The sequence below is a fragment of the Equus caballus genome, chromosome 6 (genome assembly GCF_041296265.1).
Source record: "Equus caballus isolate H_3958 breed thoroughbred chromosome 6, TB-T2T, whole genome shotgun sequence".
NCBI lineage: Eukaryota > Metazoa > Chordata > Mammalia > Perissodactyla > Equidae > Equus > Equus caballus.
In genome coordinates, this window is record NC_091689.1 from 53,466,612 (window position 1) to 53,487,236 (window position 20,625).

At 42.0% G+C, this 20,625-nt stretch overlaps 1 protein-coding gene across 6 annotated transcripts in view; it reads right to left on the minus strand.

Moving 5' to 3' along the window:
• Positions 1 to 9,130: 9,130 nt before the first annotated feature.
• Positions 9,131 to 20,625, minus strand: part of GPR19 (G protein-coupled receptor 19) — a 30,404-nt gene continuing 18,909 nt past the window's right edge. For 5 of the 6 annotated variants that reach the window (XM_070269923.1, XM_003365173.5, XM_070269922.1 and 2 more), the window contains one exon: positions 9,131 to 10,462. In XM_070269923.1, the coding sequence (XP_070126024.1) occupies positions 9,193 to 10,446 (1,254 nt within the window). In that variant the 5' untranslated portion in view covers positions 10,447 to 10,462 and the 3' untranslated portion in view covers positions 9,131 to 9,192. The remainder of the gene's footprint in view (positions 10,463 to 20,625) is intronic. The other variant, XM_070269921.1, reaches the window with a different exon arrangement.

The following is a 20,625-nucleotide window of genomic DNA, read 5'->3' on the forward strand; positions in this document are numbered from 1 at the left end:
GCTGGCTGTCACCCGTGGCTTATCCTCTCATGGTTGTAAGGTGACTGCCACAGCTCCAGGCGTCACTCTGAGGAGAGGGGATGGCTGGTAGGAAGTCAACCAACAAGCTCTATTGCAACAAATGGAAGCCGTTAACCATGCATGGAATAAACCAAGAGATCATCGGTCCACAAATGACTGAGCTTTGGGAGAGCTCCCTAAATTCCAATGAAGGTGACGTTGGTAGAATCTCAAGAAAGCAAACCTGAATGTTACATAATTTATTAAGCAAACCAATTATACCCTCTTTGGAGAATATATGACTAGATAGAGGATGATCAGAGCATAGAAAATGGAAGCCCAAAGGGTCAGACAGTGGCAGAATTTATTCAGCATTCTTCAGGAGAAAGAGAATATGAACAGGGTGAACAAAAACCTAGCTGTCAGAGAGGTTCATGCCAATCTGGGGCCGGGATGGTTTGTTAGGTCTTTCCATGGCTTGCATGAAATATATTTCAAAATACTTTAGTACTTTTTATAAACTTTCTAAAGTTTATATGGAGACATAGACTTGTAAGAGTAGCCAGACAAATTCTGTAAAAGAAAAATAAGATGGAAGAATGAAGTACCCTACCAGATCTTAAAACATTGTACAACGACAGTAATTGGTTGGGAGTAATTAAAGGATTTGGGTACTAGTCCATGAATAGGTGGATCCATGAAACAAACGAGAGGCCACAGATTGTTGTGAACACACTCAGGAATTTAATGCATGATATATATTTTTTTAAAGATTGGCACCTGAGCTAACATCTGTTGCCAATCTTCTTTTATTATTTTTTTCTTCTTCTTCTCCCCAAAGTCCCCCAGTACGTTGTGGTATGTTCTAGTTGTGAGTGCCTCTGGTTGTGCTATGTGGGACGCCACCTCAGCATGGCCTGATGAGCGGTGCCGTGTCCGCACCCAGGATCTGAACTGGTGAAACCCTGGGCCGCTGAAGCAGAGTGTGCGAACTTAACCACTCGGCCAGGGGCCAGCCTCTAATGTATGATTACGGTTGCATTTTAAACGAGTGGAGGAAAAAATGTATTACTTTTAAATGCAGTGGGACAATTGGCTAGCCTTATAGAAAAGATAAGCTCTATCTCCCATTTTTAATAAAATACTTCTTTCCTTTGACAAAATAAATTCTAGGAGACCAAAGATTTAAACATTCTGCAAAGGAACTGTAAAATATTAAAACATGGGAAGTAAAAAAAAAAAATCAGAGTTGGGAGGGGATTTTAGGCAAAACCCACAAGATTGATAAATTTGAGTACACAGAATAACAATGTCTGTTCAGAAAAAAAATACAATAAGCTTAAAAAGACAAATGATGAAATTCAAAAATATCTGTTTCCCAATGACAGACAAAGGGCTAATTTTCTTAAAAAGAGCATCGTGGTTTCCAGGAGAAAGTGATTGGTTTAGGGAGGGGAACACGACCTATTCAGAGTCAAGGAGACTCAATTCTGCTACTTTTGTGAGCTCTCTGGGAAGTGAATTTGCTCTTTTCTGCTGGACTGGAAATATGAAAAGCTAGCTATTAAATAAGTGCTAGGCCTACTGCTCCCATTTGTTCCCACTAAAGGAAAGCCAGTGCAAGGGGAGAGAACCATCTCTCTCATTACGTTGTTTGAGGCTCAGATCCAGTTATGCCTGAAGCTCTGACCCGAGATTCTTAGTTATGGGAGCCAGTTCATTCCTTTTTTGCTTAAGCCAATTTGAGTCTGTCACTTAAGATACAACGTGACCTAATATAAAATTCACTACTAAAACAGGCAAAAGACACGAAAAAAGAATTGTTCTCAAACATGAAAAAAACTATTCAGCCTCACTCATAAGTAAAGAAATGTATATTAAAACATTAAGATACCTTACATCTATCTGGTGAAGATCAAGTTAATCAGGTTGAATTGCTAGGTAAGGGGAAACAGTTATGCGCTTATGCTGTTGGTTAGAGCATGAATCCAGCCGCCATGCTGGAGGTGCAACATTTTGGAAGGCAAATTTGAATAACATCTATCAAAATTAAAATGCACATAACACTTTGCCCCTGCAACTCCACTTTCATAGATCTAGCCATAAGATATATTAGCCCATGTGTGCAAAGATATATGTATAGGATGTTTTTTGTAGCATTATCTGTAAGAGCAGAAGACTGGAAACAAATGGCCACTAATAAGGGACTGATTAAATTATGGTACACCCATATAATGGAACATTATGCACTCATTAAAAAGAATATCCTAACATAGAATGATCCTTAAGATATATCAAGTCAACAAAGCAAAGCACCAAATAGTTTGTATAATATGTTCTTCATTGTATTTTTTAAAGGCTGTAGCACATATATATTCCTGTGTATGCTTTTAGATATGTAGATTATTTCTGGATTTATAAGGCTTTATTTTTTTAAGAAACTAAATAACCTTTACTTCTAGATAGGGGTACTAGGAGACAAGAAGCTTAATATAGGAGAGAGATCTACTTTCACCAAATACCATTTTGTTGTCATGGTAGACAGCTTCTGAAATGGTCCCCTGCCTTGTGTAATCCCCTTCCCTGGAGTATGGGCAGGACTTGTAGCTTGCTTCTGACCACTAGAATGCAGTACAGTAATAGTGATGGACTGTCACTTCTATGAGGAAGTTACATGAGACAGTGACTTCCGGGGCCAGCCCCATGGTGCAGCGGTTAAGTGCGCACGTTCTACTTCTTGGCAGCCCGGAGTTTGCCGGTTTGGATCCCGGGTGTGGACATGGCACCGCTTGGCAAGCCATGCTGTGGTAGGCGTCCCACGTATAAAGTAGAGGAAGATGGGCACAGATGTGAGCTCAGGGCCAGTCTTCCTCAGCGAAAAGAGGAGGATTGGCAGCAGAGGTTAGCTCAGGGCCAATCTTCCTCAAAAAAATAAATAAATAAAAATTTTAAAAAATAAAAAATAAAAAAAGATAGTGACTTCTCTCTTGCTAGCAGATTCTCTCCCTTGATGGCTTTTTGAAGCAAACCGCCATACTGGAGAGGCCTATGTGGCAAGGAGCTCTAGGTGGCCTCCAGCTAACAGCCAGCAAGGAACTGGGACCCTCAGTATAACAGCCCTTGATGAATTGAATTTTGACAAGAACCACATGAGCTCAGAAGTGGATCCTAACTCAGGTGAACCTTCAGATGAGACCCCAGGCCTGGCTGACACCTTGACTGCGGCCTTGTGAATTAAAGGACCCACTTAAAACTGTGTCCAGATTCCCTACCCACAGAAATTAGGAGATTAAAAAATGTGTGTTGTTTTAAGCTGCCAAATTTTGGGGTAATTTGTTATGAAACAATAGATAACTAATACGCTTGTTTCATTTTTTCCTTAAATATAGATTTCATATTCAATTTATAAAAATAAATTAGTTTAAAATATCTTTCAAAATAACACCAACGAAAGCAATAATGACCCACATTTCTTTTTTTCAGATTCCATATTCACCAAGCAACTTTCAGATTAATCCTCCCGGTTCCCAATTATTCCGATGCTACTAAGATTGTGCCCTGAATAAGTCATCTAAGCATTCTGGTCATTGGAAAGGAATATGCCTCCTTGTACATCAATATGTGGGCCCTCAGGTTAACATGTGTCAATCTCCTATGAGGGTGACCAGGTTGAGGAGAGTCAGCTGTTGTCTAGCTGACCAGCTCTGCACAGCTGAGGCCAGTTGGGGATCATCGCAGTATGATCATTAGCAGTTCCCTGGGGCCGGACGATGAACGCCTGTCCATCCATCCTGGGGCAAGCTTAGTTGCCCGGGGCCAGGGCCTCCTTTCACCTTCCACAAGCCCTAACAGCTTATAGACACCAAAAAAACTGACACAGGGCCTCTTACAGAGCTCTACCTAGTCTAATAAATTAAACTGAGTTTAATGTGTGGCCTTCTTTTGTTGAGGGTTTCTTCAAACCACAAAACCAATAATCCTCTTAAATATAAGCAGTATTTTTCCCCTTTGTCCTCCAAACAGTATACTCATATGTCTTTTCTTAAAAAAAAAAAAAAAAAAGAAGCCATAAAGCATTCTACTGGTTTAAGTTCTTCATCAAAATAAACTTCAAAGTTCCTGACAGTATTTGTGTTCATAAGTTTGAGTCTTTGTTTGGCTTTTCGTTGTGTTTCTTTCCCCTTCCACTCTAATTACCAAGGAGCTTTTTTTTTTCCTTTTTTTTTTTAACACTTTGACTTCAGTTTCACTTGATTTCACTTAGATTTGTTTCTGGGTTAATATAATTCACTTATGGTTTAACTGAAAATATACAATTGTTTCATGTTTTTAGCTACATAGTTGCCTACAATTAACGACGGCCAAATTAAATCCCATTTCATTGACTTCATATTCTACTAATATGAGTAGTTGAATCAACAGTTGAAGCCGATTTTCCCCCATCAGTTCTCTCTATTGTACAAGTGGAAACGCCAGCGGAAGAGTGCTGGTAAAATCTACCTTCTCAAGCATTTTGTGTACCCTCATTTTAGACCATTCCTTCTTAAGAAATATTTCAAGGGGGTGAAATTCCCTTTGGGGCTCTTCCACCAACCTCCCTTCCGTTCATGTTCCTGCTCCCCACTGTTCCTTCCACCTCGAGTCTGTAGAATCCTAGCCGAACTAAGAAACTAAAGCAGAAACACAACGCCACAATTTAAGTAGTATTAATGAGCTGTTTCTACTAGAGTTAGCACATGGCAATAGGTGCTAAGTAACTCAAAAGATGCAAACATTCATTGGATTAGCGATGACTAAATTGGTAAAATAATAACAATAGATAACCTTTATTGAGGGCTTCCCATGTGTTCTGTAATGCACTGAATGATTTATGTGGATTTCAGCTCCCTTTGCTACTGCAACAAACCTATAAGGTGGTTAGTCTTGAGTGTCAATTCAGCTAAGCTACAGTACCCAGTTATGTCATCAAACACTGATTTAGGGATTGCTGTGAAGGTGTTTTGTAGATGTGGTTAACATCTGCAATCAGTTGACTTTAAAATTAAGGAGATTACCCTTGATAATATGGGTGGGCCTTATCCAATCAGGTAAAGGCCCTAAGAGTAAAAATGAGGCTTCCCCAGGGAAGAAAAAATTCTGCCTCAAGCCTGCAGCATCAAATCCTGTCTGCTAGCCTGCCCTGCAGAACCACAACACCGACTCCCTGAGTTTCCAGCCTGCTGGCCTGCCCTACAGATTGCAAGCTTGCCAGCCCCTCAGTCACATGGGCCAATTCCTTAAAATATTATCATCTATCTAACTATCTAACTATCTCTGTTCTATTGGTTCCATTTCTCTATGGAACCCTCAGACAGGTGGACGCTGCTATTTTCCCCATTTTAAAAATGGAGAAGCTGGGGTTTGAGAATAATTTGCTGGATTAACAGGTGGTAAGCAGAACCTGAACTTCGACACACAAGATGACTCCACAACCCCTGAATGCAACCATCAAATTATCTGTAACTAAGGAAAACTTTGTTGGCTAGACTTATTACTGGAGTTTTGTGCCTAATTTTTACTAATTTGTAAAAGGTCATTCAAGAACAATGCATTTGCCTGGAGAATCAGACAGCCCAGAAGTTTAAATGACTCTCAACTGACGAACAGAGTGTAAAGCCATTCTTCTCAGCTCTGTGCTGCCCGTCCTCTCCCCCACTCATATCTTCACATCTACTGTTTCGCTGTCCGGGTATCTGTGCCGTGGTCTCCTCCAGCACATTCAGGGGCCCGCGAGCAGAATATAGTCTTCCTAAAGAGACCGTTCTTTTGAACATATAGCAGGGAAGCAGAATAGAGACGATTCATTCCAAATTCAAAATTCCCTTAAAGGAGGTTTAGTCTCCTCCATCTAGCTGTTGTGGGCAAACAGCTGGAACTGCTTTATGGACTGTCTGCCTGCTGACAGCCAGGTGATGTTCTCGAGCTTCCAGAACTCCTCCATAATTCTGAAACCAGATACATAGGCACTGTCTCTGCAGAGCCCAGCTCTTGTTGGGGGTCACTTTCCTGCAGAACTAAAATCACACATCCTTCAAATTACAGGTTGAACCCTAACTGTATAACTCAGGGATGATGGAGACTTCTTAAAGCAATACTTTTAAAGAGGCTTCTTCTGAGAAAGAATACAGAGCTTTTGAACCAAAGCATTCAGTTGAGCAAAAAGTTCAGAATGGCCCAGATCACAGGGGCTCATAAAATTAGAGAGGGTCTAATGAGACGGGCCTAAAATAAGTTTAACTGCCTACTTCCCAGGAGCATAGGAACATTTGATTTTAGGAGAAGTCTAGAATACACTGCTATGAAAAGTCCATGAATTCTCAGAGTCAAATGATAAAAGGAGCAGAAAAGAAAGACAGAGGCCCCAGTAGGTGTGGGTGGCACTACTGCCAGTTGGTGGTCTGATGGGGTTTTTTGAAAATGATACCATTTGTAAAATGGGTTTAAAATAATATTTTGACTAGAGATTTCACGTCTGTAAAGGGTATTAATTATTTTGGAATTTCCTCCAGTGTTTAGAGGCTTTGTGTTTTGAACACACCAATTGATTAGCTAATCTACAGCTGCTTCTGGGTGCTCAGCAATTTTCCCTGTCCTGTTGCTATGAGACGAGGACTTCTCTGAACCCGCCAGTGTGACAGGCATTGTGAAGAGGCAGCAAGCTCGGCCTGTTAGCCACAGTGCCATCAAGCGGTCATTCTGCAAAACAGTTAGACAAAGAAGGTTTGTGTCTCCAGCCTTCTCTAATTACAGTGCTCCAAGCTTGTCTCTGTTCCAGATGAATTGGCAGGTTAACTGAATAGTGGGGAATTGTTCATTCTCTTCATAGTCTTCTGCACACAGTGAGGACTTTTTCCTTCCAATAAATAAATCATGCCACGGCAAGCAGGATGGCGAAGTTAAAAGAATGTTGGACTGGTTGGCAGAAGGCATTTTAATTTACCTCTGCTTGACCTCTCCTGGTCTTAATTTCCTCTTCTAAACAGTGAGGGGCTTGGGCCAGTTCTCCCAATGTCCCTTCTGTTGTAAACGCCTCTAATTCTTTGCTTCTTTTACGTGTGGTTCTTACAGAGGAGCCTGACCTGGAAGCTGATCCTGGTCAAATAGCTCCAAGAGATTTTGGTGATGTTGCTTCAGTGCGTTTGAGCAGGTGGCAGCGAGGCTGGAGAGGTGAAGGGAAAGGCTGTGCCCACCAGGAGAGGCAACATCGCCCGATCTGGCAAATGAATCCTCCCACTTGCTTGGTGGAGGTCCCCTTGGTAGAACTGTCCTTCCTGAGAGAGAACTCCGGCCCAGGGAATCAGCTCCAAGCATCTTGGGTCAACCTGTGACGGAAGGTCCACAGGGAAGCGCGTCCGAGCAGGAGGTGCTTATTGACATTCAGCGGCAGGCTGGTTGGACTAATGCTTTCCCTGAAGATGAGAAGAAAGGGAGGAATTGAATTCCCCCTCGCAGGATGTGTCCCTGTCCCTTCCTCTGCCAGGCTGTGGGAACCTGGAGCCAGGGAGGAGAATTGCCTCTACTCTGAACCCTGCCTCCCCCTGTCACTTTCTTGAACTCCTTTTTGGAGGCTACGTGAATCCAGACTCGTGGTGCACATCTTCGTGTACATGGTGAGGAGACTGGAGTAATCCTCTTATTCTCTCCCATAGCCTGCCTCCCTGTGACTTAACTCTGGTTCTCGACAGGTAAATGTGAGTTACAGTGACTGTTCTTCTCATATTGCTGACTCTTATGCAAATCTCCATTAATCTGTGCATTATATCCAGTTTTCTCCAATTTCAAGATCAAGCAAGACAACAGCAATCCTGAATATTAAAATAAACTAAACAAAAATACAGTGAATTATCAACATACTGAGAGAATATAGGTGAATTATCATAGGTCAGGAGAGGATAAAATGAGATAAAGCAGGTAAAATCACAGAACCACTGGAATTATTATCTGCAGCTCTTGACTAGCGTGTGAAAATGTATACCAGTCTTCTCTGTGAGCCTTTTATTGTTTAAATAAGAACATTTTAAAAATGTGCTGGTCCTAGATTTGAAATAATGAAGACCTCACAACCAGACGAGAAAACCTGAGTCATCGGAGGCAAAGAAGAGTGGGCTTGGCGAGGGTATCAGGATGTATCCTGGAGAGACACAAGGGGGAGGAAGCGCCAGCTGGAGAGACGGCCTCCTGTCTGAGTGTCTAGGAGAAAGAAGGTGTTCCTTGCCCTTGCTATCCTAGTGCATAGGGGTAGGGCCAGGCAGCCAGAGGTCTCTGCCTGAACTGCAGAGCACAGAGAAATGCCATCTGCCATCTCTCCTTTTGGCATTTTCTGGCCTTGCCTAGCAAGAGACCTTGCTCATTTGCTTGAGTTTAACTCAAAGAAGAGAAGTAAACATCCTACGCACAGCCTGGATGGAACACAGATGTAAGAAAAACATCACACTGACTTCAAATTTTTCAAGGCATCATCAGCTGCTTAGGTTAAGGGAGAATGAAAATGAGAGAGAGAGAGACAAAGAGAGAGAGAGAGAGAGAGAAATTAGGCAACTCTATAAGCTTTTCTTTCGCTAAGAATCCTGATTAAAACTCAGTCACAGAAGACTGCCCAGCAAGTTCCAGTATATTCCAATATATGGAGTACTTTCCACAGGACAGTGGTTACTTGGAACAAGGTAATGTAAAAACATGTACAATGTTAACACTTCCTAAATGTTGCTTAGGAGGAGAAATACATGTCTCTGAAACGTGTGACACAGGGATTTCATTTGGAACAGAAGCCCATAGTTATTATAAAATATCAGTAGGGAGGAGGAAAAGGAAACAAAATGAAACTAGGTTGAGTCATTAATCAAAGACTATGTGTATCGTTTGTGCTTTTTGGACTGAATGGTAAATAAAATGCAGGAAAGCATTCTCTTTTTTATGCAAGTAACTAATATAGTAAAAGGACTGTTGACTGAAGCTCAAGGTGGACGCTTCCCCTAAAACAAAAAGCACCTAAAGTAAAACCCACAAAAACTCTAACCAATAAGTGAATCCATGTGACAAAATAAAACACTTCCCTCCAAAAGTTGATTGAAAAAATATATAGATAGCGCTGTTTTTATAGTTAAAGTTTTTTAATCTCTGGCGCATCACAATAATTGAAAGAATTCTGAGACATTAGACAAAAGTATTTGGTGGATTTGAATTAATGGGCCAAGCAAGTTTTTTTTCCTTGGCTTCTCTGTCAAATGAGTCATAGATTGAGTCTTTGGTTACAGTTTTGGCCGTGGGAGGGATTTCTGAAATGCCAACATAGTTTTTTTTGGCCATCCTTGAACTGGTTGTGATAGTATAAGCATTGCTTCGGTAACATTTCATCGAGGACATGCAAAAAGTCTCTTTCATTCCTCTTCGAAAATTGGCATTATAAATTGAATACAGAGTAGGTTTAGCGGCTGAGGAACTAAAGGATATCCATGTGATGGCTGTGAACACAATGGAACTTTTCTTGTAGTCTCGTTCATGGGGGTGCCACAGCTGAGCGACATGAAAAGGCAGCCAGGAGAGCAGAAACAATAGATTCAAAATGAGGAACATCTTGATAGTTTTCACTTTTGTCCTTGGGACAATGTTCATTGTCCTCCTCACTGTTCGGCCGTCAGTGCCTATTCTCCAAATATACTTTATGACCTTCTGGTAAAATAAGATTATGAGGACAGATGGAATCACAAAGCTCACCGAGAAATGGATGACAGTATAGGCAGTTCCTTCCCAGGAGGAAGGGAGGAAATAGTTACAGTGGTTGTCCCAGTTGGAGCCATAGAAAAAGAACACGGGGGTCACAAAGGCTGCGTCAAAGACCCATGATGCTGCAATCATTTTCTTGGCTTTTTCTCTGGACACCTTGAAGCTCAGAGGATAGACAATAGTGTAGAAGCGGTCTATGCAGATGGAGAGAAGAACATAGATCTGGACGCCGGGGGTGAGATACTGAAAATACCGCACAACCTTGCACATCGCACTGCCGAGCGTCCACCTGCCAGTGGCGAACTGAAGGAGGACGAAAGGCGTGCTGGCCACGCTGATGAGAAGGTCGGCACACGCCATGGAGACCACAAAGTAGTTCGTGGTGGACTGAGTCCTCCTGCTCCTGTGGATGACCAAGCACACCAGGGAATTGCCAAAGATAGAAAACAACCACAGGGCCCCAAAGAAAATGCTGGCGGTGGCCACTTCCCCGGGTTTCGGCCCATATTGCACGTCTGTTCTGTTGCTCATCCAGCTGTGCTCCTCAGAGAATTCCGTCAGGTCACGGCTTGGCAGAGGTGTAGCTGTTTCAGTGCAGCTGTGGTTTTGGAGGGGCACCAGAAGTGTAGGAACAACCAGGGGCGGCTTGCTGTCATCCATTCTGTGAGCAAAAACCATATTCATTTTTTTTCTCTTAGTTCTGGATAAGAAAAGAAGAAGGCCTCCTGTTAAAATGGTGTTACACAGATTGACTCCTAAGACTAACAATCTTACTTGACACTTAAATTGGTTGTCATTTGTCAATGAGTAGGATTTGTGCATTGTCAGGAAAATATGTCTGCTATCTATCCAAAAAAAAAAAACCTCTCACCCATTTCTCTTTCATTTTAGGAGCTGTTTTAGCTAGATTCCAGCTCAGGCTCTCTCTGGCCTCCCCGTCTCTTGACTCTTAGTCAAATGTGGGTGAACTCATACCAAGCCCCACTCCTAAACATACCTTTGTTCCCTTCACTCACTGGGCATCACAGAGGGATAGGGAGCTCAAATCTGGCTCATGGTAAGGGTGCAACCCTCAACTAAAGAGCTGTTGGAATTTTGGGCAAGTATCTGAGAAGTTCCTGAATGTCATAACACGAAAGTAATGAGGCTGCAAGAGAGGAAAACGGGCAGATGGAAACACACAGATGTCAGCTACAGAAAAAGCTAACGGGAACCTGTGAGTACAGACTGGCTGGGTACTGGGAAGGACGCTGTCCTTACTTACTGCAGAATTTCCATTACAGAAGCATTACAGACGCACACGGAGCGACCATAACACTTCTACATGAGCCAGACTAGCTCCTAATTTAACGACATCTGAAAATAGCTTGCTTTTTCCAAAAGATGATGTGGTTCATGTGTTAATAACTTGCCAGCCATCAATGACATTCTGATGCTATTCTGCTGTTACTGTTTCATAAAATGACATATTGACTGGAGAACATACAAGACGTTCTCTAAAGAATGTAACCCGGTTACTAGAAACCTTATGGCATTCGGATGATTAAAAACAACCTGCTATAACTGTTACTCAGCAACTTTTTAAATGCTTATGATCCTTAGAGATGAAAGAATAGTACAAAGTTTAGCATTTATTTTTTGTACTGAAAGTGATAAAAAAAAAAAGTTACACTCCTTAATAGGTAAAAAGATTGTATCATTGTGGGCCATTCAATTAAAATTGAGGTGACTTTGGTCGCAGTCAATGAGTAAGGTTTAATTTGGTCTGAGTCTATGAAACAGAAAGAAAACATAGCAGTTGAATCCATAATAACCAGAGCAATTCCATCTGGCCTCTGGCACACAGGGAGGGCGTTCCAGCAACAGGCTCTTGCAAGGCCGAGTGTCCCTCTGGGTGGCCTCCTGCGACTATACCTCATGAAAAAAACTTTGCTGACGTTTTGGAGGTGGGATTAAAGAATAGTTCTTAATGACTCATTTTTCCTTGAAGGATTTTTGCATTGATTTGTGTTAGGGAGGGGAGTGTTAATATATACTGTCCTCACCAAGAAACCACATTCAATAAAAGTTTGGAGCTCAGGGTGATGTACCAAATGCCGGTTCCGTGTCACCTTCAGGCTTTTTTGTTTGTGAGGCAGCCCTACTTAATTTCTCAAAGAGGAATGCAAGATAATCAGACATTTTGACTACTAAAGGACCTTTGAGCATGACTGGCTGGTTGATAGTCAATTGTAGGAACAGCAACCATACTTTCCATATAAAAAAATCAGGATACAGAGTCTGAAAAAGAATCTAAGATCTAAAATTAGCACTGTCCTAGAAAATCTGGAATGCGTGACCCTCGTACTTAAAAAATTGAAATAATCTTTTCACCTTCATATGTGTAAAACTACAAAATGCCAAAAAAATTTTTTTTTAAGATTTAAAGTTTAAAAATAAAACAGACGAGCAATTTTCCCAGACAGAAAGAGCTGTTCTAAACTTTTGGGGGATGTCTGTGGCCTAAATAAAACAGAAGTTGGTGGCACAAACACTTTTCTGTGGTCAATAAAGACACTTTATTTTTTTTATTTATTCTTTTTTTTATTTTTGAGGAAGATTAGCCCTGAGCTAACATCTGCTGCCAATCCTCCTCTTTTTGCTGAGGAAGACTGGCCCTGAGCTAACATCCTTGCCCATCTTCCTCTCCTTTATATGTGGGACGCCTACCACAGCATGGCGTGCCAAGTGGTGCCATGTCCACACCGGGGATCCAAACTGGCGAACCCCGGGCCGCCGAAGCAGAACATGCGAACTTAACCGCTGTGCCACCAGGCCAGCCCCCAGTAAAGACACTTTAAAACCTGTGAACTTCCTTCTGTTTCTCTCCTCCTCTCACAGCAAAACTGTGGATGAAACTCAGGCTCACCTCCACGAGGGAGCACCGGGAGGCCTCCTTCCATCACTTCCTCCAGCTACTTTACTTCCACCAGTGAGTGTGTCTGCCGACTTCTCCAGCCCCACCCTGGGAGGCAGAGGACCCCGATGCTCAGAAACGGGACAAGGGAGCCTGAGGAGTTCCTGAGTCTAGGTCTCCCCTGATGATGGCATGACTTTTCTGACTCTACCTAAAATTGCTGCAGCTGTTCATTCATTCCGTAAACCAAGGCCCTGTGCTAGGGACTAGGAAAAGAAAGGTAAGTGAGGCCCATGTGAGGGTGAATGTATGAATAAGCTGTCTGCCATATTATAACAAAATTCTAGAGTTATTATAATAAACTGCTAAAAACAGACAAGGAGCTAAGTGGCAGAGAAAAATAGGGACCCAATTTTGCTTGAGAGATAGGAGGAAGAAAAGGAAAGGCTTCACAAAGGAGGTGAGGTCTGAACTGGGGGCTTGGAGGATGAATAGGTCTTCTTCGGGAGACAAGGGAATAAAAAAACACTCCAAGGGAGAGAGAGAGTGTGTGGAATGAATTTGGGGGTCATCTTTCCGGGTGGATCCTTTTTGGGGAACTTTTCCCCTCAGAAACAGAGTTTCCTGCAGACCATACGCCCCAGAGCATATAGTTTCTAAATGCCTTATGATCAAACTGACCTAAATTTTTCCCCTGGTTACGAGAGGCTCTGTTTTCCGCATTGATGGGCTGAACTGTGGTCAGACAGTGGATACAAATATTAGCATATCCAGATGGGTTGCGGTCTCCTTGTTCATACAGCACTCTGTTAGTCCTTTACTGCAGCACCTTCCAAGTTTCTTTTGCTTTAGAGTAATGGTTCTCTAGCTTAGCAACACATTGGACTCTTCCCAGGGCACTTTAAAAAAATACTGATGCCTGGGTCCTACTCCCAGGGAGTCTAATTTAATTGGTCTGGAGCGCAGCTTGGGCCCTGGGTTTCAAAGTTTCCCAGGATCTCCTAATGCACAGCCAAGACTAAGAATCACTCCTTTAGAATGACTTCCACGTTTCTGTCTTCGCCAACTAAACAATGGGCTCCTGGGGGGCTGGTGTTATCCTTCTTCCATGCTCTGCAGCTTCCACTGAAGTTCTTTACATTAATAATTGCTTATTAAATATTTACTGAATTGAATCCACAGGGACAGAGAACTGAAATGCACGACTCCTACTCTAGGGGGCTCTGCTAGGAGAATTAAACCCTGAGCTAGAAAACCACTATGTATTCTCAGGGAGTGAAGCCTTGGTGACCATGGAGACAGAGACAAACAGGACTCCTGATGAGAGAGGGTGAAATGGAAGTCACCCAGGTCAACTGCTACAAGAAATAGAACTCTCATTTAAGGGAGAGTGACGGTAGTGTGGTATTCGCGGACGGGCTCCTGCACCCCCTCCCCAGAAAGAATAGTCTGCCATATTATAACTAAATTCTAGAGTCCCAAAGTAAAATTTCCGAAAGGTCCCCCCTGCTCCATTAATTTGGAAATAAAGACATCTTCAAAGAAGTGTTTCTGAAATTAGTAATTTAGTGCTCCTGCTTAATTAGTAATTATGTCTGGGTCGTGCATATGCAGCAATTTTAGCAGCGACAGGAAAAGACATCTTCACCTCCTTCCTGCTCAACCTACCTCTTTCCGACCGGTTCTGAGACTATCGTGGGACACTCCATCGGGCTGAGTATTGAAGGCCCTTATTAAAATATATCTCTATCAATATATTATCTAAGAGAGGAATCGTTCATCTACCTGGCCTTAAGAGACGTGTTTTAATAAATACATTGGGACAACATTGGATGGGTTGACACGGTCTAGAACTGGGGACTGGGTAGACCTCTGTAATGATGGGACCCTGGGAGCCTGGGAGAGGAAACACGCCTTATCACTTTGTATTGTAATTTTTATTTTCAATGTTTGTCTCCCCCATTAGGTTATAAGTTCCTTGAGGAAAGGGACTGTCCTTGTCTCTACATCCCTAGGGCATATAGATTTTAATAAAGGTTTTTTGAATAAATAAATGGATAGATGTGTTAATAAAAATGATCCAGTATTTGAAAATAAGGCAAAGGGGAGTATAGCAAATCTTTCTAATGTCTAATGTTTGAACAGGCTGCCTGTTCAAAGGATTATTTCGTTCTCTGGGAGAATGTATTTGTGCTTGATTTTGATCTTTACTATACGTCTAGAGCCCAGACGCTGTGAAGTTACACGTTAACATGCAGATTTCTGTCTAGCAGAAAAAATAACCCTAAAGGTTGCGGACTTATTGCCCTGTAGGACATTAACCAGTTTTGTGTCTACCTAGTAATTTTATGGTGCCATTCTTTTTGAAAAACCAAAACCAAAACCAAACCCTACACCCATTTCTTCAAATGCTCTTGGATCCAGCCTAATTATTTCATTGGCTCTTTTGGTAATAAGTTAATAAATCTTTGACATATGTTCATTCTATAGTTGTATGAGAGTCATGATTTTAACTTTTTGAAAATCAAACTTTGATGGATGGGTGAGAGTATGAATGATTAGAAACTAAGAAGAGGAACAGAGGGGCACAGATGACACACTTTGTTTACTTTACAGTTCTGCCAGGGGCTATTCCTGGCTAAGCATATCAACTGCTGGTTAGGTTTCTTCTAGACTCAAAAAATCCTAACGAAGGATTTCTCCCCCTCCTGAAATTATAAAGATTCATAGACATTCTCACAATGTAGCAAGACCATTTTCATTTCTGAGATTTGTTCAAAAATTTAATGTCAAACTAGAATTTTTATAACGTTGAAGTTTTACATAATTTGGTTGGGGAAAAAAGCCAGGAACATTTTCTGTAGAATGGGAAGTATCTGCTGCACCTAAACAGATACATAAGGCTGTTTACTAACGAGCAGGAAGATTACTTACAACGATGACAGTAGTCATAACATTAGTCCTTCCCAGAGTTGGTACTGATTTTGTGTTTACTACATGTCAGGTACTACATTTGTGTAGCCCTTTGGAGTAGGTAATATTATTAGCCCTGTTTTACAAATGAAAAAACTGAAGTTCTTCCCCAAGGTCATGCAGTTGGACAGAGGTCACCCCAGGACTGCCTCACTCCAGTCAAAGCTCATGATCTTAACCACCACTGGGGTTCATGCCCAGGGAGGCCATAAAGGGCTGGATCTGAATTCAGAGAGTCAAACTGGCTGTACATGGCCAGGACTTTCTTGACTCCTCAATCAAATACAGGAATATAAAGTTATTCTCCCACAGCCTCTTGCCTACCCACAGATACATCTGTTCAATATGCTAGCTCAGAAATATGTCACATAGTGAACATTTGGGGAAAAAAAAAAATCACTCCCACCATATACTGCACCGAAGCTTAGCATCAAAAGTGCATAGACATGTTGGTCTGGAAATGTAGCCTTTCTCCAGAGTAAAGAATAGGAGAGTATTGGAAATTCATTATGATGGATGATCAACTGTTGCCTTTTAAACGCAGAATGAAAGCAGAACTCCAGACTTCAGTTTGAATTGAAGTAAGGAAAAAGTTTGATCAATGGTATTACCCCAAGTAGGAAATTGTCTCTTTTAGATTTTAATTGTGATTTAGAACATACCATGGTGGTAGATATTTCTCTTAAACCTTTCATTGTTATGTAGCCTTGATTTGCCTCTAAATGAAAATAAGAAATGCCCACAACAGAGATGGGCTGGGGCTGACTTGCACGGGCTTCCCAGAGCCAGCTGTGCTGATTTCTTCCCAACGCCAGGTTCAGTGACATCAGGTTGGTATCATGAATCAGCCATGACAGGAATATCCACACCATGGAAACTGACAACACCACAGACCAGGTTTTTTCCCTGCAGAGCCAGCTGTTAAACATTTACCAGCCCACCGCTTCTAGTAGGGTGGGGTTTACAGGGCAACCTATCCGGAAGTCCTGAACTTATACACATCCATGAATTTACAAATGGCTAAGAAGCCCCCATCAGCTCTTCAGAAGCTTCCTCACTGGCTACTTGGCTTTCTGGGCCCGAGCTATGGCTCAGGTGTGGACACCGAGCTAAGAGCTTTATAGAAATACATAAGGCCCAGGCAGCCACCAGCTGACTGTGGTGGGGGAACAGGAAAACCAGAGACAGTGAGACATGTTCTCATAATGTGTCACCCAGATGGGGTCGCCAGGTGGAAATATAGGACTCCCAGTTAAATGTGAATTTCAGATAAATAAGTAATTTTTAGCATAAATGTGTCCCATGCAATATCCCATACAATATTGAACTGGTGTCCTGTATTTTTAGCTAAATCTGACAAACCTACACCCAGAACATAATCTTCTACTGAGAAACATCTATTTTTCATCTCACAATATAGGAATATTGCAAAGCGGCTATGTATGCAGGCTTTGAAGTCAGACTGTTAAAGTATGAATCCCACATCTGTTACTCACTAACTAGTTGTGTGACCTGGATATGTCACCTAAGCCTCTTGAGCTTGTTTTCTTATCTAAAATAAAGAAAATTAGTCCTTCTTTCACTTAGTTATTATGAGGACTAGATGAGATAATATATGTACAGAGGCTAAATAAGTTAATACAAGCCAGTCCGCCTAGTATGAGGAAAAGCCTCGATGCATGCTATCTTTGTGTAGTTCTGTAAAACATCCAGCTCAGTGTCGGCAATAGCAAGCTCTTAAAAACTTAGCCCTCTCACTACTGTCGGTCCATGAAAGTCTCATAAGCCACATAACAAGCAAATTTTCGTAACCACATCACACATCACATACTCTAGCGATAATACTAACATTAGTCACTTAATTTAGCTTTGTTAAGGGTGAATGGCTTTTGTGAAGGGGCCTGGGTACCAAATCATCATTCACGTCATCCTTCTTAAGGCGAAAATCACTGAGGTCCAAATAAATAAACACAACCTTTCTCCAAGTTAGGGATGATTTTTTTAGTGACATATCAGCTAAATAACACTTTTTTCTATACCCTAAACCAAAACAGGTAATATAACTGGATTGAACATGTCCTTCTCAAAAGGATATAGAATCCATTCTGCTTAAATTATTTCCATTAGATAATTTTGAATAATTGCAAAAGAACCTCACACTTTCAGTGAAAACAGTTTCTTCTGCACCATCTGAGACTCCTAGTATCACGGGCTTCCAAGTCTGGAATTTTCTCTAATATCCCTTCCCCTTTCCTCCTATTATATCATACATATAAATATTCCTCCAGAATATTTCCAGCTCTGTGCCCTTCTATCTGTTTCCCAACTGGGATCAAGCAGTTTCCTGAGACCAGATGGGTCATACTTTCTTTTTGTTTGGATATTGGTTATTTTTTTAAGGGGAGGGTGATGTTTTGAACAGAGAGGCATCTTCAAAATAGCCTCTTCTAACTTCACAAAATAGCCCATAGATACCAAGGAATACTTCTGGGTGAGGAATTCCACATACCTAGATTTAAGGAACTATTACTCTTCTATCACCTTTGCCTATCTTTGCCCTTCACATGAATTCTAAAATATCAGACATAAACAGAGTCAGCATCCTTGGCGTGATTTCTGGAAACCAGGAAGTCTTCTATCCCCCCAACTTCTCTCACCGTTAGAGTATCATTCTTTTAAAGTCAAGGTCCTTGTTAAAATGTAAATGCTTCTTAAAGCGTAAACATTTTTACATATTATCAGTAGAGTAGTGATGTGAGATCCCCTCCATCTCTGAGATGGATGATCTTAGTGAAAATGAAAACAGAAGAGATGCCAAAAACAAATCTGAGTATCTGAGAGAATGAAGATGGGGTGCCATTATGGGAAGGGCTGGGTGAAGGGTGAAAGGGCGAAGGTGAGGAAGACAACCTCCCCCTACTTGATAGTTTTGTGCAGGGATGGCTAGCAGTGGAAAAACCCTACTCAAAGGAACAGAACAGAAAGGAGCCTGAGCTTTACCCCACAGGAAGGCTGATGTTGACCGCAAGCTGTAGTCCTCCCAAAATTCTTTGCACACCATGTTCTAGGAGAAAATGTCAGGTGCCACAATATTGGCACCTCTCGGGGTCTGTACAAAGGACACGCCCCATTATTTCTCACCCCAACTGCCCTGAGTAGAGTTCTATGCAGAAGGGATGCAGAGCCAGGATTAATAATGCTGAACTTCCCTGTCTCTCTGCTGTTCACACAAGACCTGCAAAGTCAGATAAAATGGGAAAGAAAAAGAGAAATAAACACCAAGAAACCTCACCCCAAGAAATGACTATTTTGGGGGGCTGGCCCAGTGGCGTAGTGGTTAAGTTTGTGCACTCTGCTTTTGTGGCCTGGGGTTTGACCAGTTCGGATCCTGGGCACGGACCTATACATTGCTTATCAAGCCATGCTGTGGCAGTGTCCCACATATAAAATAGAGGAAGATGTTAGCTCAGGGCCAGTCTTCTTCAGCAAAAAGAAGAGGTTTGGTGACTGATGTTAGCTCAGGGCTAATCTTCCTCAAAAAAAACCCCAAAAACCAGAACAAACCAAAAAGTGACTATTTTCTTAAGATGATATATGCAAAATAGTCTTCAATCATACATTTACCCAATATTTTTTATCACTTAGTATGAGCCAGGATTGTGCTAATTGCTGGGGATACACAAGTTAACTAGACAGACAAGGTCCCTGCTTTTATGGAACTTCCCTCTAGTGGGAGAAACAAATAATAAACAGCCAAACAAAGAAACATGTAAATAATAAAGAAACGGTTAGTGCTATGGAGAAAAATAAAGCAGAATGAGGGACCAAGAATTGATGGGAAATGGAATGGCAGATGGTTGGCTGGTTACACAATGGCCTTTCCCAACTCCTCCCTTGCCTGGGCTGCCGAAGCAGAATGTGAGAACTTAACCACTGTGCCACTGGGCTGGCCTCGGATGCTTTTCTTATTGCAATGAAATCCACTGCAGGTTTTAAGCAAAGGAATGAAATGAGTATGACCTGATTTATGTTTTAAAAATACAACTTTAGTTGCCGTGTAGGTGACTAACAGTAGAAGGCGGGTGGGGAGGCCCGTTAAGAGGTGATCAGAGTCATCTAGGTACGTGATGATGGTGGCCAAGACCCAGGTGGTAGCAGTGTAGGTGGAGAAACTAGATGGACATTGAGAATGTTTTGGAGATGGAGCCAACAGATTTGCTGATGTGTGATGGGGTCAGAGGATGGGAATGACTCCGAGGTTTGCGGGTCTGGGATGGAAGGAGAAAAAGTTTGGGGAGCTGGAAATCAATAATTCTATTCTGCATGAGTTAAATTCTTATTAGATATCCAAGAAGAGATATCCAGTTGGCAGTTGAATATATGTTTGGAGAAATGTCTATTCAGGTTCTTTGCTCGTTTTCATTAATTTGCTCATTATTCCATAAACGTATATTAAGATCATACTATGTACCAGTATGTACTGTGCTAAGAACTGATATACAACGGCAAACAACACTGTGTCCCCACCTTCAAGAAGACCATCGTCTAATTAGCTGTGGTGGGCTGGCGAGGAAAGTAATAAGTAAGCTCAAACAAAGACAGTAAGTTCTATGAAAGAAACGAGCAGGCTGTTCTAAGACAGCACGGTAGGAGGGCTGGTGCACAGGGAAGCAATGGAGGCAGGAGGAGCAGAGACAGAGAAGAATGGGGTCATCTACGATAGACTCTCTAGGCTCCTGCTCCAGACAGACGACAGGCCAGGGAATCTGGTCACCAAGCTGCCTTGGATCCCCAGGCACCTTCCAGGTTGTGAACAATGTTTCAGGTTCCTTGAGGTGGAGTCTTAGGACTGTTCTTGTGATAGGCTGTTCTCCTTGAGGTGACTCAGAAATCATTGCAGTCAAAAGGACCTAGCACAGGGGGGCAAGGAAGAGACAAAAAGGGGTAGGTGGGGCCTAGAGGGACAAAGAGCCTCTTCCACTCTTGTGCCATGG